We start from the raw sequence: 24058 nt of genomic DNA, 5'->3' as shown, positions 1-24058 counted from the left end.
GCAACTCAACAAAGGGTGGGGGGCTGTTTAATGCGCTCGTTCCCCTATTTTGCACGGATTTGTTCCAGCCCCCATCGCGAGGCTAAGCAACGTTGGCCGCGGTGAAGTTTTGGCGAAGTGGGGGCTTTTTGTCCCGTTTTACGAACTTTCCTCACCACAGTTGTTAAATGAATTCCTGCAGCCGTTAAAGTTAGCACTGGGTCGTCCTCGGCTTGCAACAGTTTGCTTAGCGGCCATTCAAAGTTATGACGGCCCTGAGGAAAAGGGACTCGCGATTCTTTTACCACGCTTAAAGACCGTCGGTCACTGGAACGGCACTGAAAAAAAGGGGCATGATCGTTTTTCGTGCTTACAACCGACACGGCATCCCCAGGATCGTGTGATTAAAATTCAGGCACTTGGCAACTGACTCGCAGTTATGACGGGTGCAGCGTTCCGGGGGTGATGTCATCCCGTTTTGCTAAGCAAAGTCAAGGGGGATGCCAGATTCACTTAACAACCGTGTTACGGGGAGTCCTCGGCTACAGTTGAGTCCGAGATTTATGTGGCTAAGTGAGAAATTGGCGAAGTGGATTTTGCTCCATTTTACGACCTTCCCCATCACAGTTGTTTAGTGAATCACTTTGGTCGTTAAGCGAATCCGGCTTCCTCATGGACTTTGCCTGTCAGAAGGTTGCAAAAGGGGATCACGTGACCCTGGGACACTGCCACCGTCATAAATGCGGGTCAGTTGCCAAGCGTCTGAATTGTCATCACGTGAGCACAGCGATGCTGCAACGGTCATAAGTGTGAAAAGCACTCCTAAGTCACTTTTTTCAGCGCCACTGTAACTTCGAACCGTCACTAAGCAAACTGTTGCAAGTCAAGGACTACTTGTGCTTACTTAACAACTGCAAGGATTCACTTAACCACTGTGGCAAGAAAGGTCATAAAATGGGGTGGAATCCACTAAACCAATTTCTCAATTAGCAACTATATAAATTTGGGGGCTCAGTTGCGGTCGTAAGTCGAGGACTCTGTACTTGCAAATTTGGACGGGCAATCTGAAGTCCATGTCTGTACTTTATTCTTATTTATGCACACACACAAAACCGATTTTCTCTATTTTACGGCGCGCTTTCCCCCAAACAGTTGTGGTGTAGGAAAGCTGGACTAGCAAAGTCTAAAAGGTACAAAACCGATTTTCTGTATTTTACGGCGTCCTCCCAAAATCTTTAACATCTTTTCTATCTCTAGATATGACAGGTCCCCTTTCCAAGGAGGTTTAGGATTATAAAAGAGTGTTCTTTTTTTCCTTCCCACATTCTCTCACATTTTTTCTCTTCCATTCTTCCATATTCCTTCCATCCTCCCTTTCTTTCCTTCCTTCCTCCCTCCATCCCACCCTCTTTCTCTCCTTCCTTCATTTCTCCCTCCCTCCTTCCTTCCTTTTTTGCTTCTTTTCTTCCTTTCTTCCTACCTCCTCCTATTCCTACCTCCCCCTTCCTTCCTTCCAGCCTCCCTATCTCCTTTCTTTCTTTCTTTCTTTCTTTCTTTCTTTCTTTCTTTCTTTCTTTTCTTTTCTTTTCTTTTCTTTTCTTTTCTTTTCTTTTCTTTCCTTCCTCCATCCCTCCCTCCCACCTTCTCTTTCTCACTCAACTTTCTTCTTTTTCCCTTTTTCTCTCCCTTCCTACTTCCTTCCTTTCTTCCTCCCTTTCCTTCCTTCCATCCTTCCCCTTTCTCCTTCCTCCCTTTCCCTCCTTCCTTCCATTCTCCCCATCCTTCCTCCCTCCCTCCCTTCCAATTACAGCCCTGCTGAATTTGCAGGGCATCATTCCCCAACCTGGCGCCCTCAAAAACGGCTCAGCTGCAACTCTGTGAATACCCCAGCCGGTTGGTCCCACCCTACAGAGTGAGAAGTTTACAGAGGTTGCAGCATGCCGGGGAAGATGGTCCCAGGAGTAGAGGAAAGCCTCTGGGGCAGGGGGTAGTTGTGGTGTTGACCTCAGCTGGATTGTCTCACCCTTCTGGCCCAAAGCAAGCTTGGGTTCCAAAGAAACGTTGATGCATTTAGGAGGATCTCAGCTGGTTTCTGACCAGAAATGAACAGGGATGGATTCTCCTTGGGACATGGACTCCCATTCATGTCTCCACCACTAATCTTAGCAGCTAGATTTATTTTTTTTTTCCAAGTCTTTTATCTAGTGTCCAATTTCCATCAATGATCAAAGCTGGTCTGCAGGTCTCCTAGGTGCGTAGATGTCTCCACGTTGAACAAGATGGCCACTCCCCAGTGCAGCCCCCATAGGAGTTGATCGACTCCCATCTTTCTCCTCCCTGTCTTCCCCAAAGGATGTCATGTATTCCCTTCCTTGAGGACCAGGATGGAAAGCATGTTCAGGTGTCCCAAAAACCATCATCCTTTCAAAGCAGCAGTCACATGGGAGACGTCATCTCGGCCTCTGGGTCTTGCTTCGAAGGTTCTGGTTCTGACGGGGAGCGATTGTGGAAGTCGATCAGGATGTTGTAGATGAATATCCCAACGAGGCATCCTAGCGTTGGGGCCAACAATGGCACCCACCACCAGCAGTTGCCTGCTCTGAAAGAAAAAGGAAGTCCAGATTAGCAGTAGACCCTAAACCAGCATATCTCAACCTTGACCCCTTGGGTGGACTTCAACTCCCAGAATTCCCCAGTCAGCATAGCTAACTGGGGAATTCTGGGAGTTGAAGTCCACACATGTATCTCAACCTTGGCCATGTGTAGACTTCAACTCCCAGAATTCCCAGGCCAACATGGCTAGCTGGAGAATTCTGGGAGTTGAAGTCCACACATATCTCAACCTTGAAGTCTGTGCATGTGTCTCAATCTTAGCCACTTGAAGATGCGTGGACTTCAACTCCCAGAATTCCCCAGCTAGCATGGCTAACAGGAATTCTGGGAGTTGAAGTCCATACATGTATCTCAACCTTGAAGCCCACACACGTATGTCAACCTTAGCCACTTGAAGATATGTGGACTTCAACTCCCAGAATTCCACAGCCAGCATGACTAACTGGGGAATTCTGGGAGTTGAAGTCCACATGTGTCTCAACCTTGGCCATTTGATGTGTGGACTTCAACTCCCAGAATTCCCCAGCCAGCATGGCTAATGGGAATTCTGGGAGTTGAAGTCCATACATGTATCTCAACCTTGAAGTCCACCCGTCTCGATCTTGGCCACTTGAAGATATATAAATTTCAACTCGACCAGCATGGCTAACTAGGGAATTCTGGGAGTTGAAGTCCACACATATCTCAACCTTGAAGCCCACACACGTGTGTCTACCTTAGCCACTTGAAGATATGTGGACTTCAACTCCCAGAATTCCACAGCCAGCATGGCTAACGGGGGAATTCTGGGAGTTGAAGTCCACATGTGTCTCAACTGTGGCCATTTGATGTGTGGATTTCAACTCCCAGAATTCCCCAGGCAGCATGGCTAACTGGGAAATTCTGGGAGTTGAAGTCCACATGTGTCTCAACTGTGGCCATTTGATGTGTGGACTTCAACTCCCAGAATTACCCAGGCAGCATGGCTCTACAGGAAGTCTGGGAGTTGAAGTCCATACATGTAGCTCAACCTTGAAGCCCACACACATGTGTCAACCTTAGCCATTTGAAGATATGTGGACTTCAACTCCCAGAATTCCACAACCACCATGGCTAACTGGGGGATTCTGGGAGTTGAAGTCCACATGTGTCTCAACCTTGGCCATTTGATGTGTGGACTTCAACTCCCAGAATTCCCCAGCCAGCATGGCTAATGGGAATTCTGGGAGTTGAAGTCCATACATGTATCTCAACCTTGAAGTCCACCCGTCTCGATCTTGGCCACTTGAAGATATATAAATTTCAACTCGACCAGCATGGCTAACTAGGGAATTCTGGGAGTTGAAGTCCACACATATCTCAACCTTGAAGCCCACACACGTGTGTCTACCTTAGCCACTTGAAGATATGTGGACTTCAACTCCCAGAATTCCACAGCCAGCATGGCTAACGGGGGAATTCTGGGAGTTGAAGTCCACATGTGTCTCAACTGTGGCCATTTGATGTGTGGATTTCAACTCCCAGAATTCCCCAGGCAGCATGGCTAACTGGGAAATTCTGGGAGTTGAAGTCCACATGTGTCTCAACTGTGGCCATTTGATGTGTGGACTTCAACTCCCAGAATTACCCAGGCAGCATGGCTCTACAGGAAGTCTGGGAGTTGAAGTCCATACATGTAGCTCAACCTTGAAGCCCACACACATGTGTCAACCTTAGCCATTTGAAGATATGTGGACTTCAACTCCCAGAATTCCACAACCACCATGGCTAACTGGGGGATTCTGGGAGTTGAAGTCCACATGTGTCTCAACCTTGGCCATTTGATGTGTGGACTTCAACTCCCAGAATTCCCCAGCCAGCATGGCTAATGGGAATTCTGGGAGTTGAAGTCCATACATGTATCTCAACCTTGAAGTCCACCTGTCTCGATCTTGGCCACTTGAAGATATATAAATTTCAACTCGACCAGCATGGCTAACTAGGGAATTCTGGGAGTTGAAGTCCACACATATCTCAACCTTGAAGCCCACACACGTGTGTCTACCTTAGCCACTTGAAGATATGTGGACTTCAACTCCCAGAATTCCACAGCCAGCATGGCTAACGGGGGAATTCTGGGAGTTGAAGTCCACATGTGTCTCAACTGTGGCCATTTGATGTGTGGATTTCAACTCCCAGAATTCCCCAGGCAGCATGGCTAACGGGAATTCTGGGAGTTGAAGTCCATACATGTATCTCAACCTTGAAGTCCACCCGTCTCGATCTTGGCCACTTGAAGATATATAAATTTCAACTCGACCAGCATAGCTAACTAGGGAATTCTGGGAGTTGAAGTCCACACATATCTCAACCTTGAAGCCCACACATGTGTATCAACCTTAGCCACTTGAAGATATGTGGACTTCAACTCCCAAAATTCCACAGCCAGCATGGCTAACGGGGGAATTCTGGGAGTTGAAGTCCACACGTGGTGTCAACCTTAAAGTCAGTATGATAGTCCTCATCGGTGAACTAAATCGGTGCCACCAACTCACCGAAACACCTCCAAGCCCCATCCTGCAAGGGCCGTGAAAATCCGGGGGGGCAGATCCCTGGAAGGGTTGATGGCATAGCCCGTGTTCATCCCCATGGACATGCCAATGAGTACGACCAGCAACCCAGTGATGAAGGCATTGGTGCCCGGTAAGGCCCCGGCATTCTTCCTATCGTGGATGGCGAGGACACCGATCATAAGCATGCTACTTGCAATAACCTGCAGAAGAGGAAGATGGGCATCAAAGCTCTGGACAATCAGAGTAGGGTGTCAACCAACAGAATATTTGTAGCTCAGGATTGAACGGTGGGGGTCCTTGGTGCTCCCTGAGCTGTGTGATTTTCTTGCAGACGTCTCATGACCCATCTAGGTAACTTCATCAGTGCTAGAAGGGAGTGGGGTGTGTGGAGCGGAGGGAGGGGGTGAGGCCTGTGGGGTCCTCGGTGCTCTCTGAGCTTGGTGGTTTTCTTGCAGACATTTCAGGACCGAACTAGGTAATATCATCAGTGTTAAAAGGGACTGGAGTTTGCTTCCTGTATATACATTATTATTTTAGAATGAATCAGCTGGAAGGGACCTTGGAGGTCTTCTAGTCCAACCCCCTGCTTAGGCAAGAAATCCTACACCACTTCAGATAAATGGTCATCCAATCTCTTCTTAAAAGCTTCCAGTGTTGGAGCATTCACAACTTCTGGAGGCAAGTTGTCCCACTAATTCATTGTTCTCACTGTCAGGGAATTTCTCCTTAGTTCTAAATTGCTTCTCTCCTTGATTAGTTTCCACCCATTGCTTCTTGTCCTGCCCTCAGGGGCTTTGGAGAAGAGCTTGACTCCCTCTTCTTTGGGGCAGCCCCTGAGATAGCGGAACATTGCTATCGTGTCTCCCCTAGTCCTTCTTTTCATCAAACTAGACATTAAACTGGACAGTCTTAGTTCTTTCTTTGAAGACGTATCTCATCTAAGAAGCTTCTTCAGTAATGACAGGATAGTGAGGAATGGAAGGATTTCTATTCCTTGCAAACAGCTGGTCATTTGCATCCTTTTAGAGGGTCGTTGAGGCCACTTGGAAGTTTCTCTGTGTCCTCAGGGTCACCTGAGTGGTGCAAATGATTGTAATTGTAATTGGTCATTTTTCCTCTGGAAATCCATTCCTTCTCCCACACCGTTCAAAGGTTCTTCATCCCAAATTGTATAGCTCAAAGTCTGTAGAGATTCTCAGTCATCCAGGTGAGAGTTGTCCCAAAGGTCTTTTTTTCAGGAGGCAACTGGACTTTCTTCTTTGTTTTTCTTTTGAAGACATTTCACTTCTCATCCAAGAAGCTTCTTCAGCTCTAAAGAGTGGATGGTGGGAAATGGAAGGCTTTATATTCCTTGCAGAGAGCTGGTCATTTGCATCCTTTTAGAGGGTCGTTGAGGCCACTGGGAAGTTAGTCTTTCAGGTGACCCTGAGGACACAGATAAAACCTCCAAGTGGCCTCAATGACTCCTAAAAGGATGCAAATGACCAGCTGTCTGCAAGGAGTATCAATCCTTCCATTCCCCGCCATCCGGTCAGAGCTGAAGAAGCTTCTTGGATGAGAAGTGAAACGTCTTCAAAAGAAAAGCAAAGAAGAAACTCCGGTTGCCTCCTGAAAAAAGCACCTTTGGGACAACTCTCACCTGGATGACTGAGAATCTCTACAGACTTTGAGCTATACAATTTGCGATGAAGACGCTTTGAACGGTGTGGGAGCGGCAGGGGAAGGATACTGCAAAATCCCCATTTCCTCCCGATCAGCTGGGACTCGGGAGTCAGAAGATAGATGGGGACGGGGCCAGTCAGAATTTTTACTACCGGTTCTCCGAACTACTCAAAATTTCCGCTACTGATTCTCCAGAACTGGTCAGAACCTGCTGAAACCCACCTCTGGCGTGCACACAAAGAGCCTGCCCACTGTTGTGGCTCCGTTGCCTGAGCCTGGGCTATCGACAGATGCAGACTCTGAGAGTGAGGGGGAGGAGTTGGCAAGGCCTCCCTCTCCAGGACCCTCCTCTCTGGCAATGCCTCCGGAGGACACCGAAGGCCAAACGATAGGCTCAGAGCCAAGCACGTCCCCGCAGTCACAGGTGGACAGCGATGAAGGAGATAAGTGCTGGCTGGACCCTCGGCAGAGGCGCAGGGAGAAGCGTGCGCAGCAGAGGGGAAGGCGTGCCAGAGATTAGCTGAGTCACTGGACCACACCCCACAGGGTATAAATGTGGGTGTGGTGGCCAGTTCAGTTTGTGACGAGCAAAAACTGGAAATAATCCATGATCTCTGCCTGGATTTACTGGACTTTGCCTGCTTTATCGGACTGCATCTGGACTAATCCTTGTATTGTTGAAACTCTGCCTGTTTTATCGGAATGCTTGCAGTCTAATCTTTGTTTTGTGTGAGTAAAGTCTGAATTGGCAGCTAGCCACTGGGTTGCTGCCAGCTTTATCTTCAAAGAGTTTTGTCGTGGGGCTTATTAACTCCGGGCCGTCTGTGGGGGGTGGTGGTACGGGGACAGAACACCCACCGAACCAGTTGTTCAGTCTGTTGCAGCCCACCACTGGCCAGATCTAACCACCCCGCAGGCTGGATCCAGCCAGCGGGCCTGGAGTTTGACACTCTTGGACTGGAGCCCACTGGCCCTCGCTTCTAGCCATCCGTTCCAGGACACCAACCTCCTGGAGAAAGCCGTACCCCAGAGACACGTAAGGGGCAGGATAGGTGGCGAAAATCCCCGCGGTGGCCGTTGATCCCGTCACGGTTAGGTTGCCTCCTGTGTAATTCTGTAGCGCTTCTAAAAAGGGAAGAAGAAAGCCAGTTTGTGGAGAGCAAACATACAAAAAACACAAAAGGGAGGTTGGGGGAGGGGGAGGAATTATGGGTAGTCCTCGACTTACAACAGTCCGTTTAGTGACCGTTCAAAGTTACAACGGCGCACTGGAAAATGTGACTTAGGGCCGTTTTTCACAGTAATGACCTGTGCACCTTTCTCCATGATCGCGTGATCCAAATTGCAGACGCTTGGCAAAAGGTCCGTATTTACGACGGTCACTGTGTCCGAAGGTCAGGTGATCCCCTTTTGCGACCTTCTCGCAAGCCAAGTCAACGGGGAAGCCGGATTCACTTCACAACCCTGGCTACTAACTTATCAACTGCAAGTGATTCACTTAACAGCGGTGGCAAGTAAGGTCGTAAAATGGGGCAAAACTCACTGAACAAATATCTCGCTTAACAACAGAAAGGTTGGGCTCAATTGTGGTCGTACGTCGAGGACTACCTGTACAGGCAGTCCTCGACTTCCAAACATTTGTTTAGTGGCCGTTCGAGGTTGCAACAGCACTGGATTAGTGACATAACGACTGTTTTTCACACTTATGGCCGTTGCAGCATCCTCACGATCATGTGATCCAAATTCAGACGCTTGGCAACTGACTCGTATTTATGACGGTTGCAGTGTCCTGGGGTCACATGATCTCCTTTTGGCGACCTTCTGACCAGCAAAGCCAATTCACTTAACGACAATGTTACTGATTTAACATTGAATAAGTGCAGGGATTCACTTAACAACCGTGGCAAGAAAGATTAGGGTTAGGGTCAAACTCACTTAACCACTGTCTCGCTTAGCAACTGAAATTTTGGGATCAATTGTGGTCGCAGTTCTGGGGTGGGGGCTAATTCCTGCCATCACCTCCACCAGTAATGATTTCATGACTCCCCACTCTAACCTGCAGCCTCGGGATCTCCTGGTGGTCTCAGATCCATACTGACTTTCCCCCCCACCAAATCTTAACCAGGCCCTGCTTCCTATTTGGGGGCTTGTTAAGGAAGGCGATGAGATGGTCCCTAAGGAGAATTCACCTTTTATTTTTCTTTCATGTCTAGCCTTTCCGTTTTTTTTATATATTTCCTGCTTCAGAACCAGTAGAAATGGCCTCAGTAGTCATGCCAGAAAAATATAAATAGAAGACTGGCAGTTTGGCACAGAGGAAACCCAGTGGGTGTCAGGTGATTTCAGAAATGTGGAAAATGTCATTTTAGTAGCTTAGTAGGTTTGTAGGTAGCAGTGTCTACCTTGGGCAACTTTAAGACTTGTGGACTTCAACTCCCAGCATGGCTGGCTGGGGCATTCTGGGAGTTGAAGTCCACAAGTCTTAAAAGTTGCCCAAGCTTGGACACCCCTGAGATAAAGAGAGATACAGATAGTCCTCGGCTTACAACAGTTCATTTAGTTACCGATCAAATTCCAACGGCACTGAAAAAAGAGACTTATGTCCGTTTTTACACTTAAGACCATTGCACACCCTTTTTTAGTTTTTAATGGTTATTAATTGTTTAGTTTTAATTTGTTAATGGGTTTTAATTCGCACTGTTTTAATTCGGGCCAAAGTATATAATTCTTTTAATTAATTTTAAATTTTGTATTGTTATGTATTTTAGTTTTGGCTGTGCACCACCCTGAGTCCACTAGGAGAAGGGCGGTATATAAATTGAATAAATAAATAAATAAATAAATAAATAAATAAATAAATAAATAAATAAATAAATAAATAAATAAATAAATAAATATAGGGCAGTGATGGCTAACCTTTTTACCATCACGTGCTAGGAGTGGGGGGGGGGAGTGTATCATGAGTGTGTGTGCCCACACCCATAATTCTATGCACCCCACCCCTACGCATGCGTGTGTGACACCCCACCCCCCCGCTCCTGGCACGCAATGGCCCGGTAGGCCCGTATTTCTCTCTCACCAGGCTCCAGAGCCTTTCTAGGAGTCTGGGGAGGGCAAAATCAGCTTTCTCCATCCCCATGGAGGCCCTCTGGAGCCTGGAAATGGCCCATTTGCCAACTTCCGCTGGGACCAAAAGACTTGTTTTTTGCTGTCCCCAGGCTTCTAGGAGCTTGGGGAGGGCAAAAATGGCCTTCTCCACCCCCACACACCCCGGAGGCTCTCCGGAGGCCAGAAACAGCCTGTTTGCTGACTTCTGGTCCAACCGGAAGTTGGCAAACAGACAGTTTCCAGCCTCCGGAGGGCCTCCAGAGGGTGTCCGGAGGCCCTCCGGGAGGGTGGGGAAGGCCGTTTTTGCCCTCCCCAGACTCCTAGAAAGGCTCTAGAGCCTGGGGACAGCAAAAAACAGGCCTTCGCCACCATCCCCCGAGGCCCTCCGGAGGCAGGAAACAGCCTGTTTTCCTACTTCTGGTGGGCCCAGAAGGCCCGAAAATCAGCTGGCTGGCATGCACATGCGCGCCGGAGCTAAGCTTGCGTGCCCAACGATACGGCTACGCGTGCCACAGGTGACACGCGTGCAATAGGTTCACCATCACAGCGATAGGGCGTATCAAATTTTTCAATTTTCAATTTCCAAACATGAGAGGGTGCTCCAAAGTTGTGACATGCCTTGGGGATTGTAAAGCTATTTTGGTTACTTTATTATCATTTAGATGTTCTTGGGAAGTAACGACAATAAATATAACTTTTTAACATTTTTGTTTCTTTCATTGCAGCCTTCAGAATTCATTGCAGATCAAAATTCAGGCTCTTCAAAACTGACTCATAATTACGAAGGTCTCACTTAGCAACCAAAATGTTGGGCTCAATTGTGGTCGTAAGTCGAGGACTACCTGTATTTTTTTTCCCCTCTCCCTCCTGCAAGCCAAAGAGGATTCATACCTACCATAATACAAAACAAAAATAATAGCCGCCGCGGCAAACGATCCGAAGAACTGGCCAATCACGTACGCCGGGAGTTTGCGCCAGGGTAAATTTCCAACCACGCAATTGGCGAAAGTGATGGACGCGTTCATATGAGCTCCTTGGGGCGACAAAGATAACAGGAGAAAAACTGTTAGGATGGTTGCAGGAAGAGGACTGGCAGCCAAGTAGTTTCTTTTGCAGTTTTTCTTTAACAAACGACAATTTTTGTGGACAGTGTAATGACTGGGGTAACCTATTTTTCACACCGTGTTCACAGTAATAATACAATTACATATATGCAAAAAAAATTTCTTCCAACTTCTAACCTTAATGTGCTCATTGTAACTGCAATATATTCTTTTATATACAGTTAACATATTTTTCACACCGTGTTCACAGTAATAATACAATTACATATATGCAAAAAAAAAATTCTTCCAACTTCTAACCTTAATGTGCTCATTTTAATTGCAATATATTCTTTTATATACTTATTAACTCCTAACATTTTGATATTATAGATGTCACTCAGGGTTCCACCACATTTTCAATATCAGCTTTCTATAAACTCCATTAAAACCAATTATCGGTAAGATCTAATCAGTCCCAAATTTATATCTGTAAGTCCCCTGGATTTGTAGTCCTTATAGGCTATATTTTCCAATATATTTTTTCCATCCTGTTAATCATAATAATACTTTTAAATATACCTAGTCCTAGTCTTCCATCTCCTAATCTTAATATATCTATATTTATAATAAATTCTTTTTATATATATATATATATATATATATATATATATATATATATATATATATATATATATATATATATATATACATATACATATACATATACATACATATACATATACATATATATATATATATGTATGTATATGTATTGGTAAAGATTCCCCTCACACATATGTGCTAGTCGTTCCTGACTCTAGGGGGCAGTGCTCGTCTCCATTTCAAAACCGAAGAGCCAGCGCTGTCCAAAGACGTCTCCGTGGTCATGTGGCCGGCATGACTCAACGCCAAAGGCGCATGGAATGCTGTTACCTTCTCACCAAAGGTGGTCCCTATTTTTCTACTTGCATTTTTTACCTGCTTTTGAACTGCTAGGTTGGCAGAAGCTGGGCCAAGTCATGGGAGCTCACTAGGGATTCGAACCGCTGAACTGCCAACCTTTCGATCGACAAGCTCAGCATCTTAGCCACTGAGCCACTGCATCCCTGCTGAAGGACACTAGAGAAGAGAATATTTGTAGTTTGGGGTAAAATCGAGGGGTCCTTGGTGGTCTCTGAGCTGGGTGGTTTTCATGCAGATGTTTTATGACCCAACTAGGTAATGTCATCCGTGCTAGGAAGTGGGAATTGTGGCATGGAGGAGGTGGAGGTCTGATGCTCTCTGAGCTTGGTTTTCTTGTGGATGTTTCAATACCCAACTAGGTAACATCATCAGGGCTAGAAAGGCGTAGGGATTGTGGAATGGAGGAGGAGGGAAGGAGGAGAAGGACCATTGACTCTGATGCTTCATGAGCTGGGTAGTTTTCATGCAGATTTTTCATGACCCAACTAGGTAGCATAATGAGTACTAGAAGAGAGGAGTTTATGGAGAGAAGGAGGAGGCAGGTGAAAAAAGGAGGAGGAGGAGGAAGAGAAGGAGAAGGAGAAGGAGAAGGAGAAGGAGAAGAAGAAGAAGAAGAAGAAGAAGAAGAAGAAGAAGAAGAAGAAGAAGAAGAAGAAGAAGAAGAAGAAGAAGAAGAAGAAGAAGAAGAAGAAGAAGAAGAAGAAGAAGAAGATGATGATGATTGTGGGCTCCTTGGTGCTCTCTGAGCTTGGCTGTTTTCTTGCAAACATTTCACTACCGATCTAGATAACATCATCCGTGCTAAGCTAGATGCTCGATGTTACCTAGTTTAGTAATCGAGCCCCTCCCTCCCCTGCTAGACTCACCTGAGATTCCACCAGAAGCATGGACTCCCATCATAACACCAAACCCGAATCCAAGATTGATGCTCAAGTACTCTCCAAAATTGTGCTTCCCCAACACAACTTGGGCCACGGAGCCAAGGCCAAAGGTCTGTCCGAAGAAAAGAGAAGGTCTCCCATGAACCCTCCAAAGCTGGCAACTGTAAGACTCTTGGACTCCAATGCCCATGCTGGCTGGGGAATTCTGGGAGTTGAAGTCCACGAAGTCTTAACGTGGCCAAGTTTGGAGATCCCTGAGATAGGGGACAATTTTTAGCCTGTACAGAAACTAATCCAGGAAGACTGGCAGGCCTGGGGCCGTTGATCTCGCTGTTGCGATCTGGCGAGATCCGTCCATGAATGGTGTGAATGGGTTTTAATTGTTTTTAATGTTTTAATTTTTAATGTTTTTATATATGGTTTTTAAATGCATTGTAAGCCACCTTGAGTCTTCGGAGAAAGGCAGCATACAATTATTATTATTATTATTATGAACAATTATTATTAAGACAGAAAGGCTAGAAAAACAGGATAACAGACATTATTTACAAAGAGGAAGGAACAATGTTGTCCATTCTCTGATATTCTCTGGAAAATGTCCTAGAGAGAATTCAAAAGTGAGGGTTAGGTCCAGAGGTGGGTTTCAGCAGGTTTTGACCAGTTCTGGAGAACCAGTAGCGGAAATTTTGAGTAGTTCGGAGAACCGGTAGTAAAAATTCTGCTGGCCCCGCCCCCATCTATTCTCTACCTCCCAAGTCCCAGCTGTTCGGGAGGAAATGGGGATTTTGCAGTATCCTTCCCCCAGAGTGGGATGGGAATGGAGATTTTACAGTATCCTTCCCCCGGAGTGGGGTGGGAATGGAGATTTTACAGTATCCTTCCCCTGCCACACCCACTAAGCCATGCCACGCCCAAGCCACACCCACAGAACCGATAGTAAAAATTCTGACTGGCCCCACCCCCATCTCTTCTCTACCTCCCAAGTCCCAGCTGATAGGGAGGAAATGGGGATTTTGCAGTATCCTTCCCCCGGAGTGGGGTGGGAATGGAGATTTTACAGTATCCTTCCCCTGCCACGCCCACCAAGCCACACCCACCAAGCCACACCCACAGAACCGGTGGTAAAAAATTTTTGAAACCCACTACTATTTAGGACCAGTGATGGGATTCAAATAATTTCACAACTGGTTCTCTGCCCTAATGACCGGCTGGGTAGGCGTGGCCATGGTGGGCGTGGCCAGGGGGTGTGACAGGCAGCGCTCAACCTCCTGCAACCCCCAGGGAACAAAAATGGGCCATTGCGGGAGGGAGACACGCTGTCCCCCGCACCCCATTTTGGGTCTAGGAGGCCTCCCTGCACTTATCTGGGAGCGAAAATGGGGCGCATGGGGACTCCTGGAAGGGGAGGGGAGGGGCCAGTCAGCAATTTAACTACTGGTTGGGCTGAACCGGCTGAGTCCCACTACTGGTTAGGACATGTTTTGCATGCCGAAAATCCTAAATTCCCTGATTTCTGCTTGGAACCTAGAAGGCTGTGGCCATTTGGAGAGAGAGAAATAAATTAACCAACAATCTAATTCAGTCTAAAATGACCACGATGGGGGGAAAAAAATCGGTCTAATTCTCTCAACCTACTTGCATTGGTTGACCTTTTCATCCCGCAAAGTCTGTTCATCAGGAACATTTCGCTTTTGTTGTGGCATAATAATCGTTCTCTCGCCTGTTTGGCTGGGGATAGAGTCCTTCACTGGCATTTAGTTTGGAGGACTCCAAAAATACGGCATTTTTTCCAGGTTTGCCTTTTGCACGTCTGAGTCCAAGCAGGCAGGACTCCAAGGTGGTGGAAGATCTCCTGGTCAGAGGTTGCTGGAGACAGACCTGGGTTTTGTTTTTTGGGGGGGGGTTGCTGGTTTTTTTTTTTTTCCTGACTATTTTTCCTGACAATTTCTTAAACAAAATAAAAAACAGAAAATAAAGAAAACAAAGAAAAAATAGTAAAAGAAAATAAATAGAAAAGGAAGAGAGTGGGAGGGACAGAGGGAGGAAGGGAGGGAGGAAGATGGATAGATAGATAGATAGATAGATAGATAGATAGATAGATAGATAGATGATAGATAGATAGATAGATAGAGATAGATAGATAGATAGATAGATAGATAGATAGATAGATAGATAGATGATAGATAGATAGATAGATAGATAGATAGATAGATAGATAGATAGATAGATAGATAGATAGATAGATAGATAGATAGATAGATAGATGCATGGATGGGTGGATGGATGGATGGATGGATGGATGGATGGATGGACGGATGGATGGATGGATGGACGGACGGACAGACAGATAGATAAGGGAGGGAAGGAGAAAGGGAAGAAGGGAGGGAGGGAGGGGGGAAAGAGAAGGGAGGAAGGAAAGAGTGGAGAAAGGAAATAATAAAAGAGAGAGAAAGAGACAGAAAAGGAAGGAAGGAAAGAGAGAGAAAGAAAAGGAAGGAAGGAAAGAAGGAAGGAAGGAAGGAAGGAAGGAAGGAAGAGAAAGAAAGAAAGAAAGAAAGAAAGAAAGAAAGAAAAAGAAAGAAAGAAAGGATAAAAAATAGCTATCTTCTTGAGAGTGGTTATGGGTACATTTCTAGAGTATTTTTCCTACTCTCTCTAAAGTTACATCACAACTTCCTTCTTAAACTATACTTTCTAATCTTCAAACCCACTAATCAAAATTTCATTTTATTCCCTTTTTTTTCCCACCAAAAATTCTATAAGCCAGGAAAAGACATGCTTGCAACATTTTCATCCCTCCCACCTACCCACCCACCCACCCACACCATCTTCTAACTTGAGTTTTTTTCTCAAACTCAAACTAACATGAAGATGGGTGGACTTGCGTTGCTGGCTGGGGAATTCTGGGAGTTGACGCCCGCCCATTTTCCCATTGGGTGAGTTTGAGAAACATTGTCCTAACACCTTCTTCTCCTTCTCCTCCACACACCCCAGGTCTTCTCTCACCATCAGGAGGAAGGTCCCCAGAAATTCTGCCAGACCTTGACGGACCGTTTCATTCCGGATCGTCACCACGTTGACTAATTTTTCCAACATCTCGCTCACCGGCCTCCAGATACGACTTCTGTTGGAAAGGAAGACGTCATTCTAAAGAGGCTGGAGTTTGCAGTGGCTTCAAACTGTTCTTTCATCTCCTCCAGATAGTGCCTACCATCTGGTTAAAGTCTAACCGGTCAATTGAGCATCCGCCGTACTTACATAGCCCTTTCCATCACCCCACCTCACTCTTGTCACCATCTCCTGGGCCACCACGACGCCAACCTTACAGCATTATGACCTCAAATCCATTGTGAGAAAAAGCAGGCCGGCCTCCAGGAATTCTCGCAGAATCCAAAACGAAACCTGAGATTTGCCAGGGGTAGCGAAGGATGGAAAGTAAATTCGGTAACGTTCGTCCCCGCTGCTTATCTCAGAGCGACGAATGGAAATATCCATCTGGCATCTATTCACAGGGCTAACTATAGACGTGATAAGATCAAGAGATCGTATCGAACTCTAATTGTAGCCCAGAGAATTTGTGATCTTGGTTCCAGGAAAATGATGTCAAAACTCATGTCAGAAGGGGAGCAATAAATGGCATAATTATATATATATATTTCACGAGGAAGTTGGACACGTGAAAATATAACAAAGGACCATCAGAGAGGAGTAACTGGGAGAGTTACTCAACGCTGGGACACGACCTTCATCCTTTCATCTTGAAAGGGTGGAACACACTGTAATTTTAGGGTGAGTTAGACCGGTATAATAACATAACAATTTGCAAAATTATCCCACTTGTAAGCCAGAAATAAGAACAGAACTCCATTCAAGTGGAACTGTAAACAAGGAATCGTCAGCAGAAGATCTGAAGGCTAAACCCTATGATGAACAGTTGAGGGAACTAGGTATGTCTAGTCTAAGGAAGAGAAAGACTAGGGGATGACATGAGTCTTCCAATACTTGAAAGGATGTCACAAAGAGGAGGAGGGTCAACCTCTTCTCCAAAGCACCAGGAAGGCAACAGGACAAGAAGCAACAGATGGAAACAACCTAGAGTTAAGGAGAAACTTCCTAACAGTGAGAACAATTAACCAGTGGAACAGGTTGCATCCAGAAGTTGTGGGTGCTCCCTCACTGGAGGGTTTCAGAAATAGACTGGACAGCCATGTGTTGTATAAAATCTTGAGTGGGCGGGTTGGACTAGAAGACCTCCAAGGTCCCTTCCAACTCTGTTATTCTGTTAATTCATGAATGGAATGGCTTGCCTCCAGAAGTTATGGGTCACTGGAGGTTTTTAAGAAGAGACTGGATAATCATAGATGGTGTAGGGTTTCCTCCTCAAGCAGGGGGTTCAACTAGAAGACCTCCAAACTCCCTTCCAGTCCTAGGATTCTACATTCCACATTTTAAATATATATTTTTTAAAGATACATTCATCCTTCATTTCAGCTTCCCGTATATTCTCCGCACCGATCAATATGGGGAGTTTCCGATATTTTTAAGAGGACGAGCTAGAAGAGGCCGACCCACAGATCTGGACCCCAGCGTTCACGAGAAGGGATGTGGGTCCTGGTTAGGAGAGGGGAAAAAAGCACATTGCACAAAAATTGCCACCAGAAAAGCATTCCTGATGAACTCTGAGGCTGAACGAGGATAGTAGTACTGAGAGCCAGACGTCACGGCCATCGGTCAAAAGAACCAAAAGGGCAGCCAGTTCTACCTGGACCGGTTCCATGAGCCACGTGGCTCAAAGGTCATAAATATGAATCTCACAGTTTGCCTCTATTATTATTAGTAGTATTTATTGAATTTCTATACCACCCTTCTCCCGAAGGACTCAGGGCGGTGAACAGAATAAGATTTCATATACATATATTTTTTTTTAATCTCCCCCAACCCCACCTCTTTCCATTTCTACCTTCACAATTACCCCAAGTGATTGATACTAGCTGGATTCACCCTATGGACCTAAGCAGGTTATTGTATTAACTAGAATAGCAGAATAACGGAGCGGGAAGGGGCCTCGGAGGTCTTCTAGTCCAACCCCCTGCTCAGGCAGGAAACCCTACACCACTTCGGACAAACGGTTATCTAATCTCTTCTTAAAAGCCTCCAGTGTTGGAGCATTCCCACAACTTCTGGAGGAAAGCTGTCCCACTGGTTAATTGTTCTCACTTTCAAGAATAACAGAGCGGGAAGGGACCTCGGAGGTCTTCTAGTCCAGCCCCCTGCTTAAGCAGGAAACTCTATACCATTTCAGACATTAAAGGCCACACTTGGAATACTGCATCCAGTTTTGGTCACCACGGTGTAAAAAAGATGTAGAGACTCTGGAAAGAGTACAGAGAAGAGCAACAAAGAGGATGAGGGGACTGGAGGCTAAAACATACGAAGAACAGTTGCAGGAACTGGGTATGTCTAGTTTAATGAAAAGAAGGACTAGGAGAGACGTGATAGCAGTGTTCTAATATTTTGGGGGCTGCCACAAAGAAGAGGGGGGTCAACTCATTCTCCAAAGAACCTAAAAGCAAGACAAGAAGCAATAGACAGATAGACTCATCAAGGAGAAAAGCAGCCTAAAATTAAGGACGAAATTCCTAACAATGGAAACAGTTAACCCGTGGAACAACTTGCCACCAGAAGGTGTGGGTGCTCCATCACTGGAGGTTTTTAAGAAGATGTTGGATAACTATTTGTGTGAGATAGTATAGTGTTTCCTGTCTGAGCAGCGGGATGGACTAGAAGACCTCCAAGGCCCCTTCCAACTCTGTTGCACTGTTATTTAAATAACTGCCCAGTCTCTTCTTCGAAACCTCCCATGATGGAGCATCCACAACTTCTGGAGGCAAGCTGTTCCACTGACAGGTCAAGCGACCGAAGCTGAGAATCATTGCATTAAGAGATTCCCCTGGATGTTCTCAACCCATCTGGAAGGTTCTGGATTTCAGAGGAAAGAACCAAAAGCCCCTGTACAAAAATATCCATCCATCAGTGACTGCCTTCATCCAGGTAGTCGTCACACTCAGTCTCACACTCCATCTCTCCTCATACAGCTTGTCCTCGTTTAGCGACCGTTCAAAAGTTACGACGGACCCCCTTACCACATATTTCGGTTTTACAACCGTTTGCCGCATTCCGTCGTCACCTGACCTTATATTTTGCCGCACGTTCCCAAAGCCAGCGTTTATTTTCAGTTTTCTGCCAAACAGGCCTGTCACAAACCATTGCTTCGCTTACTGACCATGTTCGTTTACCGACCACCGCAAAAAAAAAACATTTAAAAAAAAACCCCAAGCTCCTCTAGGAGCTTCTCTAGGGCCCTCACAACATACAACCGTAGTGTCCATTATGGTCATAAGTCGAGAACAACCCCCTCTTTTGCCTTTTCAGACAGGAAGTCCGAGCTTACCTGCAAAACATCGCCTGATAATAATCTCCTGTTTTAGCTCCGGCCTGCATTTTATCCTTGCTTCGTCAATCAGCATCGCAAAGGTCGCTTCGCTTGTCGTCCTTTTCATCACACTACAAGGGTCACACGCAGCTCCGCTCCATCTGTGCCCATGAAACATTAACTTTTACAACCAGGCAAACTGAGATACGAAGGTTTATCCCGCGTGGAATCGAGCATCATTGGCTGTTAATCTAAATCAGTGGGGTTTTTTCGACCTCGGCCCCTTTAAGAGGGGTGGACTTCAACTCCCAGAATTCCCCAGCCAGCATGCGCTGGCTGGGGAATTCTGGGAGTTGAAGTCCACCCCTCTTAAAGGGGCCGAGGTCGAAAAAACAACGAGCTATATTTTTGGCAGATTTTCCAATCCGCTGAACGTTATTCATTGATTAGATGAGTTATCCCGCTTTTAAAAGCAGTCCTCGACATACAACAGTTCATTTAGCGACCATTCAAAGTGACAACGACACTGAATAAAGTGACTTAGGACCGTTTTCCACAGTTACGACCTTTGCAGCATCCCTTTGGTCACGTGATAAACATTTGGATGTGACGGTCGCTGTGCCCCGGAGTCATGCAATCCCTTTTTGCGACCTTCTGATGAGCGAAGTCAATGGGGAATTCAGATTCACTTAACAACTTCAGGGATTTCTTAACTCTGGCCAGAATTACTGTAAAGGGGGACAAAATTCACTTAATGGCTCACTTAAGGACAGAAATGTTGGGCTCAATTGTGGTTGCAAGTCGAGGACTAACCTATATTACATACTTTATAGGTAATTTTTAAGTGGCAAACATACCTAATATTCCTTTTCTCTACAACAACAACCTTGTGAGGTGGGTTGGACTAAGAGAGACGGACTGGTCAAAGAGACCGGGTGGCTTTCATGCCTAAGGCAGGACTAGAATTCACCAGCTCCTGGTGAGTGGCCCAAAGTCACCCAGCAGAATTTCTTACATAAGGCAGTACTAGAAGTCACAAACGCCTGGAGATTGGGCCAAAAGTTAGGAAACCCACTTTAATTCCTAAGGCCGAACTAGGACTCACTGTCTCCTAGTGTTTAGCGAAAGTCACCCAGTTGGCTTTCATGCCTAAGGCAGGACTAGAATTCGCAGTATTGGCTCCTGGTCAGTGGTGGGTTCCTCCCGGTTCGGCCCGGTTCAGCCGAGCCGGTAGCGGTGACGATATGACGTCTGGGAGCTGGGCCCTCCCGCCCGCCCCCGCGTTATTCCTACCTTTTATTTCTTCTTTTTTAGCCCAGCTGATAGGTGCGGCAGAGTGGATTGCCGCACCTCAGCTGAGCAGATTCCTAACACGCTTGCGCGGAGCGATCGGCGATCGTGCACGAAGCGCGTACACGAAAAGAACCCGTAGTAAAGCCGGTTAGAACCCACCACTGCTCCTGGGGAGTGGCCTAAAATCACCCAGCAGACTTTCTTACATAAGGTGGGACTAGAATTCCCAATCTCTTGATGATCGGTCCCAAATCCCGCTTTAATTCCTAAGGCTGGATTAGAACTCGGCGACTTCTAGTGATTGGCGAAACTCACCCAATTGGTTTACAGGCTAAAGTGGGACTAGAACTCCCCCGTCTCCTGGTTTCTAGCTACTAGGCCCAACAGTTAGAGCCAAATAGCACCTGGGGTTTTTTTTTGCTAGGTACCTCACATTTCTCTCCAGTATTTCAGTTGTTAGCCCTCACCCCTTACCCACCCCCTGTCCGCCCCCTTAATAAATGCTAGATATGCTTCCCCCCCCCTAAAAATACCCCGAAGAAGCTCTTATCCTTCAACGCTATTTAACTGTGGAACATATCAGGGTATTTTTGGCTATTAGGTAAAAGGTAAGAATTGCTGAGCCTCACTCGGCTCATGTGATTTTATTCACAAACGGATTTATGGTACTTGGAAGCCCCACCAGTTCTCCAAATAATTTCAGAGTTAAAGCTGCCGGATTAGAAGCAGAAAAATTGAAATCTAGTCCTGCCTTAAGGATAAAGACTCCTGGGAAAGACCCCCTGCTCCTCCCCAGAAGAATGAAATATTTTGGGGAATATTTTAAAAAAAACAAACAGAATGTTATATTTCCCTAAAGGAGAAATGGAGAAACGTGTTTTTAGAGGCAGAAAGCAGCCCCCCCAATCTTTCTTAATAGCCCACAGCACTTAAGGAGATAAAGAGCTTATTGAAAGAGGAAGCCAGCTAGCTAGATGGCTCCATTCATAAGCAAAGCAAATATTGCCAGCAGAAGCCCATTCAAGACAGGCTATTCCGAAACTCCTTGCGATAAAATTTGACAGCTAACCAAAGCAGAATGGTAGGATTAGAACAAGCAGCCCCTCACCTAAGATCTACAACCCCCAGAACAGTTCAGACTTCAAAGTCACAGAAACCTATAAAGAGCCATCCGCTCATTCGATGGTTTGCTCAGCTGCCCCAGAATCCCCTGCGGTTTGTGGTTCTACTTCATCAATAAATGGACCTTCATTCCAATCAGCCTCCAGCCTCCATTTTATTTCCGGCGTCTTTCTCCCGGATTGGAAGTGAATCAGATGGATTTTCCTTCCAACAGACAGCTGGGGCATTTACACCAACCCCTCAGCCCATACAAGACAAGAAAACAAGGAGAAATCATGTTTGAAAATACTGCCAAGAAAACCTCCGGGACAATTCTAGGAGTCAAGCGTAACTCAACATCACTTTTTAAAAAAAATTCTAAGCTGACTGGAACAGCATACCTTGTTTGGACTTTCTGAACATGTCCCGGTCAGTTTCTCAGCATGATCAGTTCTTCTTTGCCTCCTTCCAGGATTTCTTTCCTTCTTTTTTTTTAATCTACCTCTTCCCCTGCTTCTTTGTTGTCAGTCTCTCATGCCTTGAAGACTTCCTGACCAGGCTAGGATTTTAGAAGAGCAGAAAAAGGCAGGTGGGTGCTTGTATCTGCTGAAAAAGAGACCACTTGGAAACCGAATTATATTTCAGAAAAACGGCTCGGAAGGGGAATGTTGGGAGTGCCTCCTAGGACAATTCCTACATCAGTTTAGGAGACATAATAGGAAGCCTCCTTCAATTTCTCCCTAATTCCTTCTCTGTCGCTGCTAATGAAAGACAAAGAGAAGGAAATGAACGGTTAATGTTGATTGAAGGAAGGCAAATCTATGCGTCCCAGGATAATGTCTATGGAGACTCTCAGCCATCCAAGTCATGGTTGTCCCAAAGGTGCCTTTTCAAGAGGCAACTGGACTTCCTCGGTTTTTCTTTGAAGACGTTTCGCTTCTCATCCAACAGAACTGAAGAAGCTTCTTGGATGAGAAGCAAAATGTCTTCGAAGGAAAACCAGAAAGTCCAGTTCCCTCTGGAAAAAGCAGCTTTGGGAGTCCCAGGATAATGTTGCAAGGTCCGACCTGGGTCAGTCTTCTCAGCTTTTGAGCTCATGCTGGAGCCCATCTTCAGGGAACTTCTCTCTACCGGAATATGGGCTTTGGGATATTCTACACTTTGTATTTATGTGGTGCCTTCCTATTGGTTGATTGGTGGATTGATGGCCGGTGATTGGCTGGTGTTTCCTTGTGCTGCCGAGCCCTCGGCTCCTAAGCACCTGATAAGCTGGTGGTAAATCAGCCCTCCAATTGACTGGAAGGGACCTGGAAGGTCTTCTAGTCCAGCCCGTTGGTCAAGCGCAGGAGAACCTATACCATTTCAGATAACTGACTGTCTGGTCTCTTCTTAAACGGATGGAGACTCATCAAGGAGAGAAGCAACCTAGAACGAAGGAGAGATTTCCCAACAGTTAGAACATTCAACCAGTGGGACAACTGGCCTCCAGAAGTCGCAGCTGAAGTTGAAACTCCAACACTGGAAGCTTTTCAGAAGAGATTGGACCACCATTTGTCTGAGATGATTGTAGGGTCACCTGCCTGAGCTCGGGGTTGGACTAGAAGACCTCCAAGGTCCCTTCCAACTCTCTTATTCTGAAATAATTGGAGAATTCTACTCAGTTCAAAGTTCAACTGATTAAGACAATAGCTGTGACTCAAGGAAACAGCAGATAATTATGCTCAACGAGGGCCTTCAAAATACCCAAAGACATTATTAATAGGGTATATCTCTCACAGACGCTGGGACCCTGAGCGTAACACGATCTCATATTGTTGTTTGACTTATTAGCGTTTATTTCATGTCTAAAGTCTCTTCCAGTAATGAAACTATTTTTGTCCAATCCAGAAAACGTTCAGCAAGTGAATGGCAGCTCAAATCTCTGGAGAAACAGGAGACACCTGGATGTGCCATGTAATCCCCGTGAGAAAGAAGGAATGGTGAGGTGCAAAACTGACGGTAGGGAGATCTGATGCCATGAAGGTTGTTCAAAGCTGAAGAGGTCAAGAAACTCGAAATTTAAAGAGCTGCCGGTGTTTAAAACAACTGGAGCAAACTCAGCTCTGAAACCAGAAGCTGCATTGAATCACCAAAATCGCCCCTTTCAAAACAAACTTTCTTTATTCATGTAAGTTAAAGGATTGTCCATCTCACAAAGGAAGAGATTCTGGATGGTCTGCAAGAAAACTGAAACGCAGGCAACCCTTGACTTGCCATCACACTCTAGGCCAAAATGTAGGTTGCTAAGCGAGACGGTTCTTAAGTGAGTTTTGCTCCATTTTACAACCTTTCTTGCCACCGTTGTTAAGTGAATCGTTGTCTAGTCCAGGGGGCTGGACTAGAAGACCTCCAAGATTCCTTCCAGCTCATTCTATTCTATTCTATTCTATTCTATTCTATTCTATTCTA

At 45.9% G+C, this 24058-nt stretch overlaps 1 protein-coding gene across 2 annotated transcripts; it reads right to left on the bottom strand.

Annotated features, from left to right (window-relative positions):
• Positions 1–2141: 2141 nt before the first annotated feature.
• LOC117656415 (aquaporin-7-like) lies at positions 2142–19415 on the bottom strand. 2 transcript variants are annotated; one of them, XM_060684402.2, is made up of 7 exons: positions 19235–19415; positions 15790–15907; positions 12769–12895; positions 10789–10926; positions 7792–7910; positions 5106–5323; positions 2142–2578 (listed from the first exon to the last, which is right to left on the bottom strand). In XM_060684402.2, the coding sequence occupies exons 1-7, from the start codon at positions 19282–19284 to the stop codon at positions 2416–2418; spliced, it is 933 nt and encodes a 310-aa protein (XP_060540385.2). In that variant the 5' UTR covers positions 19285–19415; the 3' UTR covers positions 2142–2415. The 2 variants fall into 2 exon arrangements, with proteins under 2 accessions (XP_060540385.2, XP_034260470.2); XM_034404579.3 differs by lacking the exon at positions 19235–19415 and adding an exon at positions 16042–16091.
• Between the last annotated feature and the right edge of the window lie 4643 nt (positions 19416–24058).

This window comes from Pantherophis guttatus, chromosome 2, assembly GCF_059756535.1.
Source record: "Pantherophis guttatus breed Tessera chromosome 2, ASM5975653v1, whole genome shotgun sequence".
Lineage (NCBI taxonomy): Eukaryota > Metazoa > Chordata > Lepidosauria > Squamata > Colubridae > Pantherophis > Pantherophis guttatus.
Note: the sequence above shows the minus strand (reverse complement) of the source record. Positions and strands in the feature narration are given on the sequence as shown.